We start from the raw sequence: 20,660 nt of genomic DNA on the forward strand, positions 1-20,660 counted from the left end.
TATGTGTGTGTGTGTTTTTTCCCTTTTCATTTTGGCACATTGTTTTGGCTGCCTGCGCTGTCCCGACTTCTCCTTAAATCTGTAGTGCTCCATTAGAGACGGTTCCTCCCACTTAAAACAACAGGACGCGGGTGTTAATGCTGCCGACGGGGGGCATCTCCTGTCTGTCAGAGCCTCGTTAGTTTGTCTTCACGCTGAGGTAAGCACTAATACAGCCTACAGACCGCTCCTCCTCACGCCCCACCGCTGATAAAGAGAGCGCCGCTGAAGGCTGCTCGGAATATCAACGCAAGCCACCGCCAGGGCTGGAGCTTTGGAGAGGGGAATCTGAGTGAACCGTGCTAAAACTATACATGAAAGCTTTACAGATTAGATAACTGACTAAAACGAAGCGACTGCAGCTGATCCACTTTTGCACATGAGCAAACGCTTGGTGAATGATCCACTTAGAAAAGCTACAAGTGCAGACAAAATAGTTTCGGCTTCGCGGCTAATTAGGGCCGCTTTCAAGCTGGACTGGGACATCCTCAGAGGAACGGGTCTTCAGGAAGATTTGTTTAAGATTTTTGTTGTGAAAGGCTGAAACTCAGTAGAATTTGCGGCCCTGGATCAATGCAGACCCGGTACGAGAAACAGGGTGATCTGAAAAGACTCATGTGGAGGTGGTGTGATCTTTGCGGCAATTTCTCATCGGGAAAACACTTTTGAATTCACTTCATACCAATAAGCTACTTAATAACAAATGACCTAAAATCAGAAGATAGGAAGGAAGAAGAAGAAAAACCTAAATGTCCTCGCTTTGGTGCTGTGTCTGAGGTCACAGAGGTGAAGCCATATCCCCCTGTCCCAATGTGAGATGAGGGGATTACTGAGCAGAGCCCTGTGAGCACAGGTGATGAGAGGGCAGAGGTCAGGATTAACTTGTCCACCCTCTTTCCCTGGCTTTTTATTTATTTTTTTCCTTTTCTCGGAAGGTGCCATAGCAGAGTCTTGCCCACGGTGTGCAGTGTGGGCAAGGTGGATAACAAGGGCAAAGTTCACACCAGATGCCTTTCCTGATTCACTGTTTCTGCCGTGAAATGACTGGAGTATCATATGTTATGTAATCTGTTTTTCTTGAAGCAACATTGAATATTCAAAATGAGCTTTTACTCCGGGTCATTTGTTTTCCGCAGATTGTGAGAAAGTGGCTCAAAATGCTGGATGAAATCGTGCACCTGGTTAAGGCTGTGATTGCACGAGGCAGTTACAGCTCGTCACACGGAGGCGGATCTCACAGCTGTTCTGCAGAGCTCTTTTAACAATTTCACTCTTTTTTTTTTTTGGATTGCATTTCTATCAAATCTATCATTACAGAAATATTATGATGATATGTTTGGTGAACAAATGGCGGCGGGCTCTTCTGACACTTTTTAGTTATTAAGTTACCCGTCATCCACCCCCCGTTGTGTTTTACTCGCACAGAACTTACACATGTTTTCAGAAACTACAAGGTCTTAGCTTTCAAGTGAGGCATTGAACCGGGAGGTTGGGAGTTAAAGGAACAGGCCACAGTTTTTACATACTGAGATATATTCTTGCCTGAGCTTAGACGGGTTTATACGTACCTGCCTGGTCTTTGTGCCCGTGGAAGAGCTTGGTCGCTTTTAACTTCACACCATTTGGAGCTATAGGAATATATCGGGAGAGGCCAAATGCTAACAACATCTTTGGTCGTTTTGCATGACTGAGGGAACACACAAAGACTAGACAGATACATAAACTCGTCTAAGCTCAGGTAAGAACATATCTCAGTATGTAAAAACGGTGGCCTGTTCCTTTAAGAGGTAAATTTTCGGGGCAAATTGTGCTTTGTCAACATTTAGATTTTTGAAAAAAAGGATGAATCCATGTTCTCAGGACTGACCTGGGACTCACTCATGACCCTTATGTACAGTATAGTTGTTGTTGTACACTGCTGTACCCCACCTCATGCCCATAGCAGCACAGTCAGCCCGTATCTGTGGCTACCTTGGCCTTGCTCTGTGACGAGAAGTGCTGCTGTACGAACAGCGCTCCCAGGGCCATGCCGAAGTGCTTGTTGGCCTGGGTGAGACAGAGGCGCCCGAGCTCCAGCTGCTGCTCCGTGCCGTCGATCTCTCGCGAAAACTCGTGGATGGTGCTCCGGAAGGCGGTGGAGAGGTGCTCGCTCAGGGCAGCCACGATGCGCCACAGCATGTAGTTATGGAGCACGCTAAAAGACAGAAAAAAAAAAAAAAAGTCAATTGATTTCATATAAACATCTGCAGAACATTGCATCTAGACAAAAAGGGAAAGAAAGGCTGTACTCTTTTCTAGATGGAAAAAGTTTGAGTGAAAATAATCCCATGACAGCGACTGAAAAGTGGTCAAACACTTTAAGAACCTCATCTCACACCGAATCCGGATACGAGTCCCACGACGCAAACAGATTTCTCTCTTATATCCCCGCTGTTCGGCTCTCAGACAGACCTGCTGCTGTCCCGGTCCCACACTGCGCCCACTCTCCAATTTCACCCCTCAGGGAGAACAAAATTCCCACCCCCACGTCCCACTGCGAAGCTCCTACCAACCTCCAGGCAGGCAGTCTCTGGGTGGTGGGCCGGTGTTTGTTTTGTTGTTTTTGTGGCATAACGGATATGAAATTTAAAAAAAAAAAAAAAAAAAAAAAGCTCTTGGCAACAGCACCGCGAGGGCCCGCCAACAGAGCACTGGTGAGATGCACTTAACTGATGTGATCATGGCAGGGTTCAGGAAAAAGGCGGGAAGGGAAATTAATGAAGCAGCGGCCATCTTTGTGTGGGCTAATCAAAGTTGTTACCGGTGGCAGTGGTCATTGTGTCCGACTGATTTTCTCATTATGTTGATGTAGACAGTGGAATTGTTTGGGTTCCGATATTCAACTGTGTGTGTGACAAAATAAAAAAAAAAAGTTATGATATTTTGTGCAAAAAAACCCCAAAAAAACCCTCCACAACAGTAGAGGGCAGCACTGGACTTCTAAACTATGTTACCCAAACACATAGCTTTAAATCATTGTATTTAAATAGCAGATTATTGTATTGCATTATGGGAGCATTATTATATGTATTTGCATCGAAGTTCCCAGCCCTAATGTTTAATATATTCCATTATTTAGGATGTATCACGAATCGCATCGAAGTTCCCAGCCCTAATGTTTAATATATTCCATTATTTAGGATAGCATTTGGGCCCCAACAGTGCTCATGGTGAGATCTCATATGAGTGAAAGTCATTTATATGATAATGGCACCACTCATGTTTGGAGATGAGATGTTTCTGCGAAGGATTCATGGAGGAGAAAAGTAAACATTTTCAAAGAGGTGGAAGAAGAGACTATTTCATAAAAAAAGACATCCTGTTGATTATCTTTTCCTGTGTCCAAGAAAGGTGATGGCGGCTCATGTGCGATAGCCGAGTCGTGTAGGCCCTACATTACGTTAAATAAAAAAAATCACAACTTTGATCAAAACTTAAAACTTGATCAGCTCTATGAATGGTCGAAATAGTACAAAAACATTGACCAAGGTCCAGATAACTTTACGCTAAGCTACTATATTTGCAACACCTGAACTGGGGCAAGCTGCCGGCCCGTGACCTTTTAAACCAACCTTCAGGTTTGTGGGTGCGGGCTGAAAGATGACCACCTGACGCTGGGTGACCCAAATCATTTCCTTGTAGTAGAGCAAATATATGGAAATAATGAAATAAAATAGAAACGTGCAGCACCATCTGCATCTTGATGAAGCACATTGTTCCTGATCACTTCCAAGGAAGCAGGAGTTCATATTTCATTGACCAGGTTCAGGAGCAGGACCATGCCTCAGCCAACCCTTTCTTACCAGCCAACCACGTCTTCACCTAACCACGCCTCAAATTGCCCGAATGCCCTATTTTTTAGCAGCCAAGCTCATTCAACACTGTTCGTCTGAACTCTCGACCCCGCCATCCCTCCCTTCAGGTCTTGACTTCAGTTCTGATTCTTCTTCTCCGAGGTTTGGTCTTGAAGAGCTGGGTAACCGCTGCGCCAGAGACAGAGCCCTCATCCACAGTCTCAACCCAACAACTACGATAAATTCCTTGCCGTTGTCCTTGCATGTACTTTGCCATCTTTCCAATTCGTACAGGAGTCTGAAACGTCCATTTAATCATTCCACGAAAACAATCAGGATGTGCACGAGACATTGCGGGAGCTGGAAAGGAGTTGGGGACATGGCTAATAGTCTTAACTCAACTGCCTCCTCTTTTCCGGTATTGAATATGGGGGGAAAGTCCTGTTTTGAATTCTAACAATTCTTCTGAACTCGTGCCTCCTCACCCCTACACCCTCCCATGCCTTTTGGCCCCCAGAGCCGTTGCACTCGCAGTAATAGAGTCCGGATCAGCTTGTCGTGATAGAGACGTAGCGGCCCAGCGGTGTAGCCTTAATCACAGCGGCGGCTCTGACTGAAGGCTCGTTAGCTGAATGGATTTTAATGGCGTTTAATGGGGCTGGTTAGGCAGATGAAAAGACTTGTCCCTGTGCACTGCATCCTCACATTAGTCCAGGTAATGACCCCGGGGTAATGGAGAGACCAAAATCTACTTCAAACATGCCGTGAAAGGGGATTTTTTTTTTTTTTTTTTTTCCCTTTTCCTAACATTAACATCTGCTGCTACGTCCGCGCCACCAAGAGTCTGGAAGTCACAGTTCAACAAGTGAGCACTTCCACCCGATGATGAGGATAGTCTAAAGATAATTTCCATCGCTTTTTGGAAGGGTCAGCAATGGACCAAGAAATAGGAGTTTTAATGTCTAGAGCGAAGTTACTCTAAAGAGTTTTTTCAGAGGGAGAAAGTGTGTGCGATATCAGCCCATGACCAACAAAAAGGAACTACAATTAATACTTGGAAAAAATGTATACTGACCATCAAAACTTTCTGGGTTGCAGTATATAGAGACCAAGTAAAGCCTTGAAGGATGCACGCTTGTGTGGGAGACCAGTCCAATTCGTTACGGCCCATAAAATGACAGTATCCTTGACAACCAGTTACTTCGAATTCTGCGGGAAATAAAATAAAAGCTTTGTGCCTCTCCGACTACACAGCGACAATTTCAAAAGCAAGACACGGGCGTATACAGTATGCCTGTGCGCAATGACAGGATTATTAGAAAGGCTCTGGGCAAAGAGCGCGGCGCCAGAGTAAAAAATAGAAAAAGGGAAATCTAAAAGCGGTTTGGAGCGTAGTCTTCGGCCTAGGCAACAGACTCGCGATGTCGATAATGTACAGTTTTTGGATGCTTTTGTGGGTTCCAGAATAAATCGCAATTGGATTTTATTTGTCCACCTACAAACAAATGAATATAGCTTTTACTAATATTGTTTATGAACACAGACCAAATTAAACTCTACTCTTCTTAACTCAAAACCAGATGCTGTTGCTACTTCAGGCCTGATGATTGAAAAGCTCTGTGACAGTAATTGAAACTATTACATCTAAAACAAAAAAGACCGGTAGTATTTTTCACTCCTCAGAAAACCCATAAAGTGTCTACAGACAGCACATTATCCGTTTTCCACTGGCCTTTACTGGCCCCATTAGAACCCAGCGGAACGCCACACATATCAGCAGCCTCCACCGCAGAGTCTTTGACCACCTCCGCTCGCTCTGAAAGCAGGAGACGGTGATTCTCTCCCGCTGTAGAGCTCCTGCTGGGACTCAGAGAGGCACCGCTGGAAGCTACAGCGCTGTGGAAGCCCTCATTCTGACAACAGGTTTAAGAGAAATGTGTGGAACATATGGATTTAAAGGAAAGTGGTAAAACTAATACGGAGGAGAGTGGTGCTGCTCAATGTTGGGGATATGAGACACTGCTGGTCATGGCCAAGAACCTTTAGCCAATGTTACATTTTAGTTCGTCAAGTTATATGCATTTTTGATTTGGAAACGGTCAACAAACAAGTTGGGTGAATGTCTCACTACAGTTACTATCACTTCAACAACTACAGCTACTTCTAAGACTGCAACTACTACGACTCAAACCTCATGGACAACTTCCGATCCATTGGTGATCGTTGCTTTGTGACGATCCTTTGAGGTCCTTCATTCACGACTCGGATAAAAGCTCATTAGCGCGACTTGTGTTTTTGCCGTTATTGTATTCTAAACCTCATTAACTTTGCCTTATAAAGCTGATCAAACCGCTGCTTTATCAAAGACTTGTTGTTTTGTGCACTCCAGACTCTAAACATATAATTAGGCGCAACATAATGATCGTAATGATGTGGCAAAAAAAAACAAAAAAAAACACACATATATCTCTAAGCTTCCGCACTTCACAACAAAACACCATTGAATAAATGTTCAAATGATGCCAAACTTTTGAACTTTATAATCACTTCACCGGGCATTGTTCGTGGCTTATTGTTGCAGATGTTTGTTCCTCCGCAAACCTATCCAGTTTCCCCCCTCTGCTTTGCGCCGCACATAATCACTTACCCTCCTCTCCGGTCAGTTTTCTCACTACCTAAATCTCTGCGGCTTCACGTTGCTATTGACAACTCCATCAGTCGGTCGCCGTCCCCATTTCCTCCCCGTCCATCAGTCAACGCCTCTCGCTTCGTCCCGAGACAAAGCAGATGCCGTATATTGACCGGGTATTTACTTTCGATGGCTTTCTCATATCGCGCGATGGACGGGTCACTCCTCCATCCCCTCTCTCGCTCGCTCTCTCACTTCATCTCACTCCCACGTTTGTCTACTTTGTGTCGGTGATGGAGTTTATGTGCCTGTGTAATATCTATGCCTGTGTGTGTGTGTGTGTGTATGTGTGTGGCGGTGAAAGACTGCAGCCAATCCCATTATCCAGATGAGCAGGCCTCCAACAAAGGGGAAAGTAATGACCACAGCGCATCGTCTCTCTCTCACTCCGTCTGCTTATTCTTTCAACTGTGCGTCTAGGAAATGCAAAAATAAAAAAAGTCGTCTCCATGTCTTATAATAACATTTCAAGTTCTCCAACAGTGGGTCATGGTTCAAAAGTGGATGGCAGCAAAATACTATATTTTCAATGTTTCTGTTTTGTATGCCTCTGTTCGATAGAGCTTGCAAAGACTCAAAGTTGCCCCTGAGGCGACCACAAACAATCACACAATAATGACACACTGAGCACTTTCTTAAAAGAAAGACAAAAAACACAAGAGTTCTGGGGTAATCCTGCTAATCTTATGGATAGTTGGTGAAGGCCTCCGCCAACTGAGCTCTATACTTGACCTTTATTTTGATTGGTTAACCACGAAAGTCCAACCGAGGATCAAAATCTCTTTCTCAGAGGAGTCCTGGCCCCCCCTTGCTAGCAGAGCAATCGGAGGATACCTATGCAGACACAGGGGGAGCATGCAGACTCCACAAAAAAGACTCCACCTCAGAACTGAACCTACAACCCGATGGATGGATGAATAGATGGATGGATAGAAGGCTGGATGGATGGACAGATTGATGAATGGATGGATAGAGTAGCAAACACGGATAAAAAGACAATAGATATAATAAATACTTGTCCACACATTTACATTAATAATGATCATTATGAAATCGAATTGTAGCTGGTCTCTCCCAAAGTGCTCAGTCCTACAGAACATGGAGAGGAAATTATCAGATCTATTACTCCTCTGAGCAGACAGAGACCAACCACTACCTTGACAGAGTCCAGTGACACCCCAACCACTGACCCAACCCTCTTAACCAGCTTGTTATAGTTTTTGACAGCGATGTTATTGCCCCAGCAGATAACAGCATAAAAAAAAAAAAAGAGATTGATAAAACATAGAGAGGAGGTTGATTACAGGCATCAAAGGACTTCAGTCTCTTCAGAAAAGAGAGCCTGGTCTGACCCTTTTTGTGGAGGCACTCTGTGTTGATGTTCCAATTCATATTGTCATCCAGGTGGACACATAGATAATTGCATGTGTGCACCCGTTCAACGCCCTGATAATGTATATTGACTGGCTGGAGAATGATCTTTTTCTTGCCAAAGTTGATGATCATTTTTTTGGTCTTGTTCCTGTGAAGCGAGAGCACTGATCACTGCACCACCATGCCCAAAGGACATTCGCCCAAACATGGGGAGGGTTGGCAAACTCTAACCCAGGAGGCAAAAGTACAAACCACTCAGCCCCTGTGCCATACTATCAGTATTTCTCTTCCTTTTTACGACAATATACCAATCTGCCTCCTGTAACGCAATAATTTATTTGGTATTACCCACAATGCCCTCAATGAACTTATGTATCCAGCATCCTTTATAAAACTCCCCATCATCAGAGTCCATTTGTACACTATCCCTTCAGTGTTGTTATTGTTCACCTGTGTATCTTATCTCCATTCACTTCTTTGACACACACTCAAACTTTTCCGTGTTACGCAATCTCTCCTCACTTCCCACTGCCCTCCACAACGTCACATCTCCAAACCTGTGCTATTGGTATGGACTATGTGAACCAGTGAGCACTGGGGCTAAAGCACCAAAGCCCTCCTCTGCGGTCCATTAGTGCGGTCCATCTGCTGGAAGTGGACTTCTCCTGACCTGTGACATCCGAGCCCTGAGCCCCAGTCAATGAGTCTGTGCACTAGTGGGTCTCTATGGGACAGGTACAAAAACAAAAAAGTAGTAGTTGTAAGAGAAGTAACAAATATTGAATTGCTGCTTATAAACTATAACCAAAGGGGTTTTCAGAAGGCTTGTGATGATCACAACTACAAATACCATCACGCCCCACGCCAGTGCCAGAGACAATAGTGAACACATCAGAACTAAGCAGTTTGGGCGATTAGAGAATAATCTGCTCAGAAGCAACTCTTGCCATCCCCTTCAAGTTAGAAATTCAAAAAACGTTTTACTCCAATCAAACTTCCTTAAATACTGCAGTGTTGCACAACCAGCTGGGAACTCCTGCAATTGAATGCAAAAATCAACTTTAAAAGCACAAATTACGTTTTGAACACAGCAGAAATGGGATGGCAAAGAGGACGTTTTCATTTTTTGGATCCAGATTTGTGCACAGCGAGACCCAGCTCCTGCTAAGACCGCCCTGGTGTGAGTGCTCCGCTCCCCAGCGCAGGCATTTTGGAGCCCGTACTTTGCCTGTAGCGTGGTCTTTGTTATGCATGAGTAACAGGTGGCTACAAAAAGGCCCCTTGATGTGACAAGGCTGGGCAGTTTTTAACAGAGTCCTCGTAATATAAGTGTTGCTAATGAGCTGCGCCCCACGGGAAATAAGGCGGCTCTTTGTGGATTCTTAATGCTTGTAGTGAATGCGCGTGTTGAAAAAGAAGGAACATAATGCATTTCAGACTATAATTAGCTTAATGTAAGATTATGTAAGAGTAAGAGGAGAAATGCTGCGGCAAACTTATGTGGCACTGTTTGTAATGTTGAGGTTATTTCCGTCATGGAAAGGTGTCCTTGTGTTTCTTCAATTTATGAACATTTTTAAACAGTGGAGACCTGACATGAGCAGAAGAGTTAATAAGGTTCAACAGCAGCAGGTGGCGCTAGAGGTTAAAGTGTGCTGAGATCCCTTTTCTAAACTTGTGTTTCACTCACTATTTTATAAGCTTTTCCAAATCCAATCTCATCAATGGATTAAACAGACCAGATTACTGCATCTCTTAAGATGGCAGCAAATTAAAGCTAAGGTTCCCCCCTTTTTTTTTTTTCTGCTCGATTTAAAGTTGCATTGGTCGATGGATTGGTTTGTGAATGGAGCATTTGGCCAAACAGAGACTCAGACACAACAAACACAATTGCCAAAAACGAGGTCCACCGAAGCTCCAACAATCTCTTCCTACGATCGATGGTGTTGTTCTCACCGAAATCATGCTCTGCTCCAGACAGGAGGATATTGGGTTGGTGTGACCATAAGTGTATAGCACTTTCCAAATATCCATTTGCCCTGCCATAAAAGTCTTTTTTTCCTGATCAGTTCAATACGTTGTCGATTTGTATTGATGCCATGCTTTCTGTCATGTCGCGCAAACCCGTATTTGAAAACAGTTATAGTCAACTGGTTCAACACAATAACAATGGCTTTGAAATCAAAATTCAACCCAGTCTGAGCCACTGTCGCTGTGGAAGACAGACTTTTAGTGTGATAATAGAACATTTCAAAGATGTATCATAAAATGTGCCGAAAAGCAGCAAGTCAATGAGATGCAGTGCAAGGACTTTGGACAATGTTATCTTCCTCTTTTGGCACCGGAACCAGATCTGGGGGTCTCTAAGCTCCACTTTACATCTTAAACGTCAATTTGAGTCATTTCATTTGAGTGTGTAGCAGGAGGATCTCGCTAAGAGGAAATAGAAATGGAAATGGAGAAGTACTGTTATCCGTAATTTGAGATAAAGTATCCTCTTCTCTGAAATATCAGACTCTGGGAGAGTTTACGATTTTGATCTTTTGAGACTGTAAAAGTCAGTGTTGTAAGAACTCTCAAATCTGATAGACTTCCTGCAAATTAATGATGCAACATTCACGAAATAGATGCAATCAGCACGCTTCTTTTTTTTCTCCAATAAAATGATACTTATTCTCATTTGTATCACAATTCATCACAACTATGAAAGGTAGAGGCAGTTGGCTGTGTTGTCTGTGTCTGTGGCAACCTGTCAAGAGCACAGAGCAACCGCAGAAAAGATCTTGGGCCTGTTGCTCCAAACGCGATGATCGTCTTGCATAATGTGCATCTGTATCGCCATGTGACTGCGCCACTGGCAGACGACAACTGAGGCGTGGTTTATTACAAGCAAAACATAGCGGCAGCCTCACATTCTTTACCTCGTTTATATCGCGCTGCCTTGTGTTCCTCCTTTAGCAAAACTATTTTTCTTTCTAACTTTGGTTTACAAATGAGCACTTGGACGCTCCACTGCACTACTGGCAAAATATTCTGTGGACTGATTAACCCAAAGTTGAATAATTTGGGAACACACAACGCCATGTGTGGAGGAAAAATGGATCATGCAATTGTTTAGGTGGTATAAGTTTAAGACACTGTTTATTCATTCTTATGATTTTGATGAAGATCATACCACATTTCAACCTGGATAGACTCAAGCAGACAAAAAGTGGCAATTAGGAAGATTTATTGACATGTATTTTGTTTTGGCGATCAGACCCCGGCAGTAGACATCGATGTATGCATTGATGTCTGATTGGACGAACACTTAGAGTTAGGGATGTCTTCCTCGGGGCCTGGACACTGGTGGTGGTATGGAGGCCCGTGAAGATGCAGCAGGTAGAAACCAAAGGCAGAAGAGGTGGATATGGGGCGGAGGTGGGTCACAGCGCAGCTGGAAAGCGAATGATCCATGATTGCTGGAGGCTTAAAAGTGGGACCGAGGGCGATGATTGGCTGCTACGGAGGTGTGGCTCTAACGCTGATGGGGTGAGGTGGAGGTGTGCCCTCACGGAAGCAATCATTGGCTGGAGGTTTGTTGATGCTGAAATTAAGTCTCCCAGGTTGAATTAATGCCTAGGCTTCATTTTATGACCAATTTAAGCAGAAATGTGAGAAATTCCATGCACTTACCTCCCACTGTAAGTGTGTGTTCAGGAGTACATAGGTGGAGAATGATCTTATCGTGCATGTTTTGGATTGACTGGCAAAACTGGCACCCAGAGGAAACAGAAGCACGGGGAGAACAGGCAAAGTCTACATTGAATTCTGAATTATGTTGTGTCCCAAGTAAAACAAGAACGGAGTCCAAGTCATACGTACATGCTGTTATCGATCGGCGCTACATAAAAATGCAAATGGAAATGGAATAAGACTCATTCAAGTCATATCGTTCTTTGGATACAACTATAATTAAATATGTTTAGTAATGCCCCCCAAACACAAAGCCTTACAGACAGTACTCTAATCAGCGGCTGAAATCTGCGGTTCTGCTGCAAAAGCTCCCCGTCAGCCTGGTGTCCTGACAGAGAGCGTTAGCGCGTCGTGAGTGATGGCGCAGACAGACAGTAGAGACGGGATGTCGGAGAGGCACAGGTGGAGGAAGTGAACAAAGGGCCTCGCGAACACTCGTGATTGGATTGGAGTGTTGGATATATTATTAAAGCAACAACGGGGGGGTGGGACGGATGGACCAGACTTTCAAAAGGGGAGATTGGTAAACAACGCGGGGAAGCGATGTGCTCGGCAAACCTGAGCACAGAGACGAGGCGCGCTAATGTGGCAGATGTAAGCAAGATGTACTTTTACAAAAGGGATTACAGATCGCCCGATGAGACGGAGGCAGAGCCGAGTGTTCTTGTGTTTTAGAGATGACAAAGAGAGAGATGAGAAGTAGATAGAGTTTGCAGTGTCTGACAGATGCGCGTGCAAGAAGAAGCTCATTAATTATTGGGAAAGTGATGATTCTATATTGTTTGATAAAGTTTTTCAGTAAATGTTTGGATCTCTACAAGCTACAACAATTAACAATCTTTCACTTCACTTGATTGATTTACTTCTGAGACAACCATCCTCCCATGAGAGGAGCTATACAAACTTTCTACTGTAAACACGTAAATGGGGGCGCCAGGAGGCAAATCATTTCTGCTGTCTGATTTTAGGACGGTCCAATAACAAAGGCTTTCAAATGCGGAAAAAACATTACACATACAACTGTAATATTCAGAGCCAACTTTATGCCCAGCACCTAGCAACTTTATGCCTTACCTTGGCAGTTAGCAACCAATTAGTTCAATAAAATATCCCATCTCAACAAACCACAAACTGAACAAAGTACCAAAAAGCAGACAAACTAAGAAAAAGATGGTAGAATAAGAACTTTAAGATATTTTATGCTTTAATTTAATTTGAAATAATGTCGATGTAAGGATAAGATAGTGACATAGGGCCTTGGGCTGGACATGATTTTTGCCTGGAGCTCCCTCTGCAGGCTGAAATGGGAGCAACACAGTGAAAACAAACTTAAGTTTAAACTGTGGTCTGCAACTCTGCACACAATAAACCCAGAATTGATCAAGTGTTGCATTATGGGCTTTGAGAATGTTTGTGTTTAGCATATAACACTATAGGCCCCAGGAAGAACATAGTGGATAGAGATTAGATCGGGCCTAAAAAATTCAGCCCGACCCGACCCGAGCCCGCGGGCATAAAGCCCGACCCGACCCGAGCCCGACCAATTATCGTAAAATGTAGACCCGAGCCCGAAATAAACCCAACGTTATTTTTTAATTTTATTGCTGCCAGAAGCGCGGCGCCTCGCGGCGGGGGTGGGGGAGGGTGGGATGGGCTCGCGCACACATGCAGCTCTGCCCAAAAGGTCTGCAGAAGACCAGACCGGACAGCCCGTGCGTGGAGTGCTGCAGAGTCAGACCTGACGCTGCGGGCGGGGGCTGGGCCACGTTCAAATGTGCACTGCATGCTCTGCTCGTGCTGCTATTCGTCCATTTTAAAGAAGGTTATGATCAGATTTCGTATTAATGAAACTAAAAAGGTGATGCGTGTATCTTATTTGAGATTTAAAAAATAATAATAATAATAATAATAATAATTAAAACCCGACCCGACCCGAACCCGACTCTCATGCATGATATCTCCTAAAATCTAACCTCTAATAGTGGAGTACTTTATGGAAAAGAGACAACCAAAGTTTGTTTCCCAGCATAGCTCTGCACATGTGTAACATTATGCACACTCTCATATATTGAGAGTGAATAGAATAGAAGCTATAACAGTGCAGAATGTTCTATAACCAACCCTAACAACATCCCAACTTATTTCTCTCTGCCTTCCAAATCCCGTCCTACAAAGTGACTACCTTTGTGTCATATCCGCTTTGTTTGTGCGACTCAAATTGGTTCGTTTTTTTGGTTTCTTCCACCACGCGCGGCTTTGCTGCGGCAGCCCCGGCGTTTGGGGAAGATGAAGTGCACGGATTAAATTCAAGAGACAATCCAGGATATTGTTTGTTTTAGCGGAGGATTGTTTTGACCCCCGCGCCGACGTGGGCTGGCGGCAGACTGAGCGGTGACGGGGAGCAGGCAGCGCATGGTAAATGGACTCTGGAAGACACCACTGTCACGCCGTATGAGACGGAATCGAGTGTTTCCCTCAAGCAAAAGTGGAATCCAGATTGTTTTTTAAACCTGTAGGAGTATTATTGGAAGCGTACAGGTTATAGAAGCTTTCTTTTTTTTATTCCTGTCAACAATTCTCTAAAGAAAAGAAGACGCTCTGGTTTCCTCCATCAACACAAAACTTGTTTATAGGTGAAATGCTATGTTCCTCACCATAAGACCTAGGAAATTGACTCACTGCTTCTAATTGGATGCCCCAGCAACACTACAAGGACAATAGTCAAGTTTAGCCACAGCAAGAAGAGTGTTGTATAGTATAGTGTAGTATTTCTTGTCAAAGGATTATAATATAGTGTATCCTGTGTCGAAACCTTCTGGACAGAGGCCTTGCGGAGAGCCAGTCAAGTCAATTAAGGTGATAGTTTATTCCCTCATCAGTAAATCAATATCCTCTTTGAGTTCTTTAACAAACGTTTTCATCAACTCATCGACTTCCCTTAGTTCCTACAGGTGCACGCCGCTGATCGATGCATCACCTCCTCTCACCGAGAAAACTGCTAACCCTGCAAAAAAAAAAAAAAGCGTCTGTCATGTATTCCGCCTCGGACGCATCCATCCCACTGTGGGCCGCTCAGACATGAAATTACCGAAATGTCCAAAAAGGTTACGCTGTTGGGGAGATAGGCGCCGATCCGAGCCCCCGACAGAGATGACAGCCCCGTAATCCTCCTGCCAGTCACCCGGCCCGAGCAGCCATGCGCGAGGCCTTTGAGTGCGGGGTCTATTTGGTGCAGGAGTACAGTGGCTATCGGCGAGCTGTCAGCGGCTTGCAGCTCGAGCCTTGAAGCCTATCAGCCTCCCGGCGTAAGAGCGCGCGCCCCCCACCGGCAGCGTGACAACAAGGAGGGGTTTGAATATCTTGATACGTCGCATTTGGATAGGTAGAAAATGCTATGTTGATAGAGTCTGACCCCTCACTCCCCATCAAAACAAACCTGCGCTGTCGGACGTTGGAGTTCGGGGGAAATTGGAGAAATTGGATGAGCAGGCGTCTCTGGACTTTGATTCAAACATCACGAGTGGCTCAGAAAACACATCTCCAAGTATTTCATGAGGGAGCCACAGTGTGATACGGTTAAAAAATAAAGCTCTAAAAGGTCGAGTTTGCATAATATCCCCACCATTACATTTTTTTTAGCATTGTTTATGCATCTGAACTTTGTTGGGTATGCGTGCTTCCAAGCATCTCCATTTTTCATGTGAATGTGAAGGCTGAGGTGTCTTGACCAAGGACACAACACCAGTGTGCAGTAGTCAGAGATAGGATTGAATTGCCAACTTCATTTATTCGTTTATTTGACTAACTGAAAGGGCCACTGAAAGGGCTTCAGCTTTGAGAACGATTCGCCTCTCACCTCAAGAGACTTCATTGCTATATTTTCAGCTGGCTGGAAACATAACAATGAAGTAGTAAGTTTTGGTCTCACTTGCAGAGTGTATTTTTAAACTGCTAGAAGATCATTAGGGCTGACGAAGCCTCTTGAGGTGGGAGGCAAAACTTCCCAAGACAGTTTTCTTACAGTATATACTTCTAATAGCAGTAAATACATTCACAGAATAATTTCTTCCACATAAATCCATAAACAAGACACGCTTATCCATCTCGTAAACAACAAGAGTCCAAATTGCAGTGACAGGCTTAAAACGAACCCACAGAAAAACACTTATTCTACTTGAGTGAAAGACCCGTTCAAAAACACATGCATCAGGTCCTATTGATTTGGCTGGACCGCCGCAGCCCCGCCCTTCACTCATTCACTTCTCAGTCTGTTTGCCCCCGAGGAGAGCAGTCTTTTTCAAGGATTTACTGTTCAAAAACATACATGGCTTGGCTGCACAGTTCACATAGCGCGAGTGAGTGTTAAAGGAGATTTAACTAAATAAATCTTGTGAAAATAAGGAGCACACTGCAGCTGAATAGTGAAATGCCTTTGCTGGCCCCATACAGAGAAAGTAATATTGGAGTCTGCGTGACCTCCCCGTGCATGTAATGTTATCTGTTCATTCATTTTTAACATCATACGTGAAAGGCATCATCAAGAATATGTGAACGTGTAGAGCAGAACTTCAACCAGTATAATCCAAACTTCCAGTGTTGAGGCAGCCAATGTTGGCACTTATATTCAAGCGTCATATTTCCTGTCAGCGAGTTGGCACCAGGTCCAAACTGCCGCCAGTCTCTCTATATATTAAGTTATGCTGTAAAAAAAAAAAACTTGTCTTACCGTTTCGAAGTGGTGTTGACGATATCTGACACCTTCTGGATGTAGTCTGTGGCCAGGACGACGATCTCCTCATCCTCGGAGAAGTTATCATGGAAGATCCGGTCCAGCAAACGCTTCCAATGGAACTGTGGAGACAAAATTCATTTCAACATTTCAACCAATAGCTGAGTTATTTGTGATTTGTGATAGTGGGCGAGACATAGGGACATATTAGGTGTCTGTCATCGGGTTCTACGTCAGTTCAGTTGATCTTGTGGCAAAACAACATACGGTATAGCCTGGAATGTTTTGCAATGTGTGGCTTTAAGGATTTAAGTTGCTCCCAACGAACACAGGCACACTCAGGCGGTAGAAGGAGGTGTCATAGATGCTCAATGAGTCGGCTGCCATCATGTCTTTGTCCATTTTATAGTGGTGGAAGTTTGTCAATTATTCATCCAAGTAAATGTTCTACTTCCATAGTAGTGTCGTCAAAAGGAAAGCAAATTCCTGTTATCACTGGTGTGCAAAGTTTGAGTAAGGTTCCAACTTTTGCAAGAACACCGTGGTCAAGGTATTTAAATTCACAAGAAAGTATTTAAATCTAGCCACTGCCGGGGAAAAAAGTGCACAAAGCTACTTGAAAGCCTCTCTGTTTTGTTCTTAAATGTTGCTCTCGTCTTTCTTTCTCACGTTTTCTTTGTGTCTGATGCTTTTAAGCCACATTCAAAGTTCCGTCTGCCCCTATATGGCTGCACCCCCTCTCATCTTCAGGCTCCTCTGTTCTTTTCACTCTTTCTCCTCTTCCTCTCGCCGGTGCGCCTCTGCCCTCGCTCTCCCCAGACGCCTCCCAGTGTCTCCTCATTTTCTGCCTTTCTCTCGAGCCCACCTCTTTTTCATTTCACTGCGGTTCCCTTCTGTCTGCGCTGCGGGGAGGACAGCTTTTGTGTGACTCACTTGGGTATGGTGTGTACTTGAGTGCATGCAATATAAGTATGTGTGGGCGTGTGTGTCTGTCCCCCGGGTGGCGCTCTTTGCTTAAAATGCTCAGCTGGAGAGCAAGTCTTAATCTGTCAAGTCTTGCCGTTGTGAATGAAATCAGTGAGAACAATACTTTTTCCATAGGTGTCAGGGTGTATGAAGTATATACACTTAATGGTCCAATACATTTGCATTATTCAAGCTTTATAAACTACTTTTGGAGACTTTAAGATTAAGTATATGATGGACGAGGACATAGCATTGCATCATGGTTAAAAGATCAAGCACACACACTCATTAAAACATACTCATCCTGGCACAATGGTAGTCTACGAAGGAGAGACAAAAAATGAGTCCAGCACAATGAGATAAATATCGAAATAAATCAAGTCCGACATGGAATAAAAGCTGGTGTCTCTTGTATAGTGGGGCACTCACACTGGGGGCGATCTTCTGCAGCTGCCGGATGGTGATGCGGTTGTACATGGTGCTGATGTCCTTTCTTTGGTCGTCATACTCGGATATAGTGATCTGGAAACAGCACATTGAGCCCAACTTTGAAAAATACATGGGAGGAACAGCTGGAGGAGCCTTTTCAGGCACAAGGAGGCCTCATCCTGCCCTGGGATCGAACAACCTCCTTGCTGTGAAGCATGAGTGCTAACTGCCACTGTGGTGTCCATTCATATCACACACTGCCTGACCAAAAAACTAGGTTGTCAACTGGATTTAACTAACTGTTCTGGTCTGGAGACACTGCAGTTGGTCAGGTCTAGTTCAGTTCAGTTCAGCTGACTACCTGCTCATCCTGAATGGTTATTCCATGAATGGACTTTTTCTTCACTGATGGCATGGGCATATTCCAAGATGACAATGCCAGGATTCCTACACAGGTGTAGCTAGTGAAGGGCCTCAGAAACTCACAAGTGTGAATAATATCAAACGTCCCAGAAATGATAAGCATTAGTCCTCTACTATACAGTATTTCTGCTATGAGCAGGTTTACTGCATACTAGTGTTAAAACTGCAATAAAGCTTGACCTTTATAATACTTAATCAAACAGCCACAAAGATTTATGAAGCACGCGTCTGTATTACTCACATTGGCGAGACGCGTCTCCAGCTGAATGATCTCTTTAGATTTCTGCGTGGCGTTGTGAGCTCCCAGCATGCTCAGCAGCCTCTCCATCAGGGCCTTGTACGCTGCCAAAATCTGTCAAAAGTGACATCACCACCAGGGTTAACAGGCGAGGGGTATGGGGGGGGGGGGCAGTTTCAGTAATCCCCATGACGATGAGACATTGGGCTAATGGAGGGGTTAACAAAAGCACTGACAGGGGCAGGTGAAGGGGCCACAGAGGGGCATAAAGAAGAGGAGAAAGGATGATTTAATAATGTAATAGGAAAATTGCTTTACTTTGACGCTGTCCTCGTCCTGTCCCAAATAGAGGCTTCTCTCCGGCAGTGTCAGTCCCTCCTGGTCCACCTGGTCCAGGGACAACACATTTCTTTTATGATGGTGTGCCACTACATAGTATGTATAATGTTCCAACCGTTTCTGGCCTATTTACCTCAAAGCATTTTGTATGCTATAAGTAATGTTTGTAGAATGTGGTATCTGCTAAGACTAGAGAGATAGTGCGTGCTAAAAGGCCACAGACAAAATCATTTTTTAAATCAGATTGTGACACTAATTACATAAACAGGTTCTGACAATGGCAATAAATCTATTCTGATTCTAATTCTGATGATAAACTTGGTGCAACACTTTAAAATCCCATGTGTGGTACTGGCAATTCATTCAATTCAAGTTTATTTGTATAGCATATTTACAGGCTAAACAACTTTGACCAAAGTGCTTCACAGTAGCACCTGGCTTAGTAAATCAAGCCATAACACATTAAGCCTTGCTTGAGCCCCTCGAAACATTGGTCAAAAAAGACAAAAAGGTGCCTCATATTTTAAAACCGTTTTTGTCACCGATTGCTGCGTATACTTCAAACCCGTCTCACCCTGATGGCGTTCCGGGAGGAGTTCTTGTCGTCCACGTTGACAGTGAGTGAGAAGAACACGGCCGTACTGTAGACCCCCTGTGTTCTGTACAGCATTTCGTTGATGTCCGGCCTCTGGGGGGCGCCCTCGGTCATCCAGCCCGCTGTGTGCTGCACTGATGCTTGGTCCCACCCCCCACAGCTGTCAATCACCTCCACCATGGGCTCCGAGCCCAGCGCGTCGATTTCCTCTATGTTCACACAGGATCTGCGGGAAATAGGACAGCGACAGGAAATCGCAATCAGAATGGAATTGGCAGCACTTAACTTTACAGCAGAGTAATGGCTTGGTGATAGCGAGGAAAATCACGCTGTCCACATGTAATAGTATTATGAAAATAGGACACACTATTTGTCCATGTTTACCCTGAGGTGAATCCTGGTGCCAAACCAAAATATACTAAACAAGTGACGGACTGTAGGCCTATGTGTTTTGTAACTTGTTTAAAAGAAAGGACTGGTACCTGTAGAACTCCTTGACTTTGCGCTCTGCTGACTCCGTGCCGCGCCGCCTGATTGGTTCCAGCAGGAGGCGCTGTAGTTTCTCCTCGTTGTGCTCCCCGATGGCGGTGATGATGCCGTAGCTCAGTTTGTCCTCCGGTATCCCGTGGCGACGCAGCCAGCCCCCGCAGGCGAAGGAGTAGAAGTCCTCACAGGGCTGAATGGTCGGGTCTATGTTGGCCTGGACGAAGCGCGCCGCTCGGAGCAAAGAGCGCTTCTTCTGACAGTCCTGCCTGCACTGAGGGTCCTGCTGTGCGTCCAGAGAAATGTACTTCAGCGCCAACATGCTCCCCAAGATCACGCACATCCCGGCCGCAAACACCAACGCCGAGAGCAGGCAGATCTCTCTCCGGCTCCATCGAGGGAGGCCGCCATTGCTGCTGCTGCTGCTCAGGTCTCTGCTCCTTGGGGCGATACAACATTTACCCCAGTGTTACTCATGAAATAATATTAATTTATGCATTTTGTCAAGAATTTTCCAAATATTGTGTATAGGTCAGCACACACTACATGACTTTTCTAGTCTTAAACGATTTTATATGGAAAGGGGGGTCCACACTACACGACTGGATTCAGTGCGATTATAGAACGTCTGGGGGTTCACACTTAAACACTGAGAATAGTAAGAGCGAACGCACTACACGATCCTGAACAGCGCGTCTGTCCTCTCTACCGCTTCATTTCTCCTCCGGCTTCAAAAAAGCTTTAAATCCGCAAAGATAGGCCTGTGAGTGTGGGAAAACGTGCGTGTC

General features: G+C 44.6%; 1 protein-coding gene across 4 annotated transcripts in view; it reads right to left on the minus strand.

Annotated features, from left to right (window-relative positions):
* The window catches only part of ecel1 (endothelin converting enzyme-like 1), a 53,713-nt gene that overhangs the window by 20,150 nt on the left and 12,903 nt on the right, over window positions 1-20,660 (minus strand). For 2 of the 4 annotated variants that reach the window (XM_079559507.1, XM_079559505.1), the window contains exons 4-10: window positions 19,872-20,306; window positions 19,369-19,615; window positions 18,774-18,842; window positions 18,459-18,569; window positions 17,795-17,887; window positions 16,397-16,521; window positions 2,011-2,233 (exon numbers count right to left, since the gene is read on the minus strand). In XM_079559507.1, the coding sequence (XP_079415633.1) occupies window positions 2,011-2,233; window positions 16,397-16,521; window positions 17,795-17,887; window positions 18,459-18,569; window positions 18,774-18,842; window positions 19,369-19,615; window positions 19,872-20,306 (1,303 nt within the window). Of the gene's footprint in view, window positions 1-2,010; window positions 2,234-16,396; window positions 16,522-17,794; window positions 17,888-18,458; window positions 18,570-18,773; window positions 18,843-19,368; window positions 19,616-19,871; window positions 20,313-20,660 lie in introns of all 4 variants that reach the window. The other 2 variants (XM_079559506.1, XM_079559504.1) reach the window with 1 other exon arrangement.

The sequence above is a fragment of the Gobius niger genome, assembly GCF_951799975.1.
Source record: "Gobius niger genome assembly, chromosome: 1".
Classification (NCBI taxonomy): domain Eukaryota; kingdom Metazoa; phylum Chordata; class Actinopteri; order Gobiiformes; family Gobiidae; genus Gobius; species Gobius niger.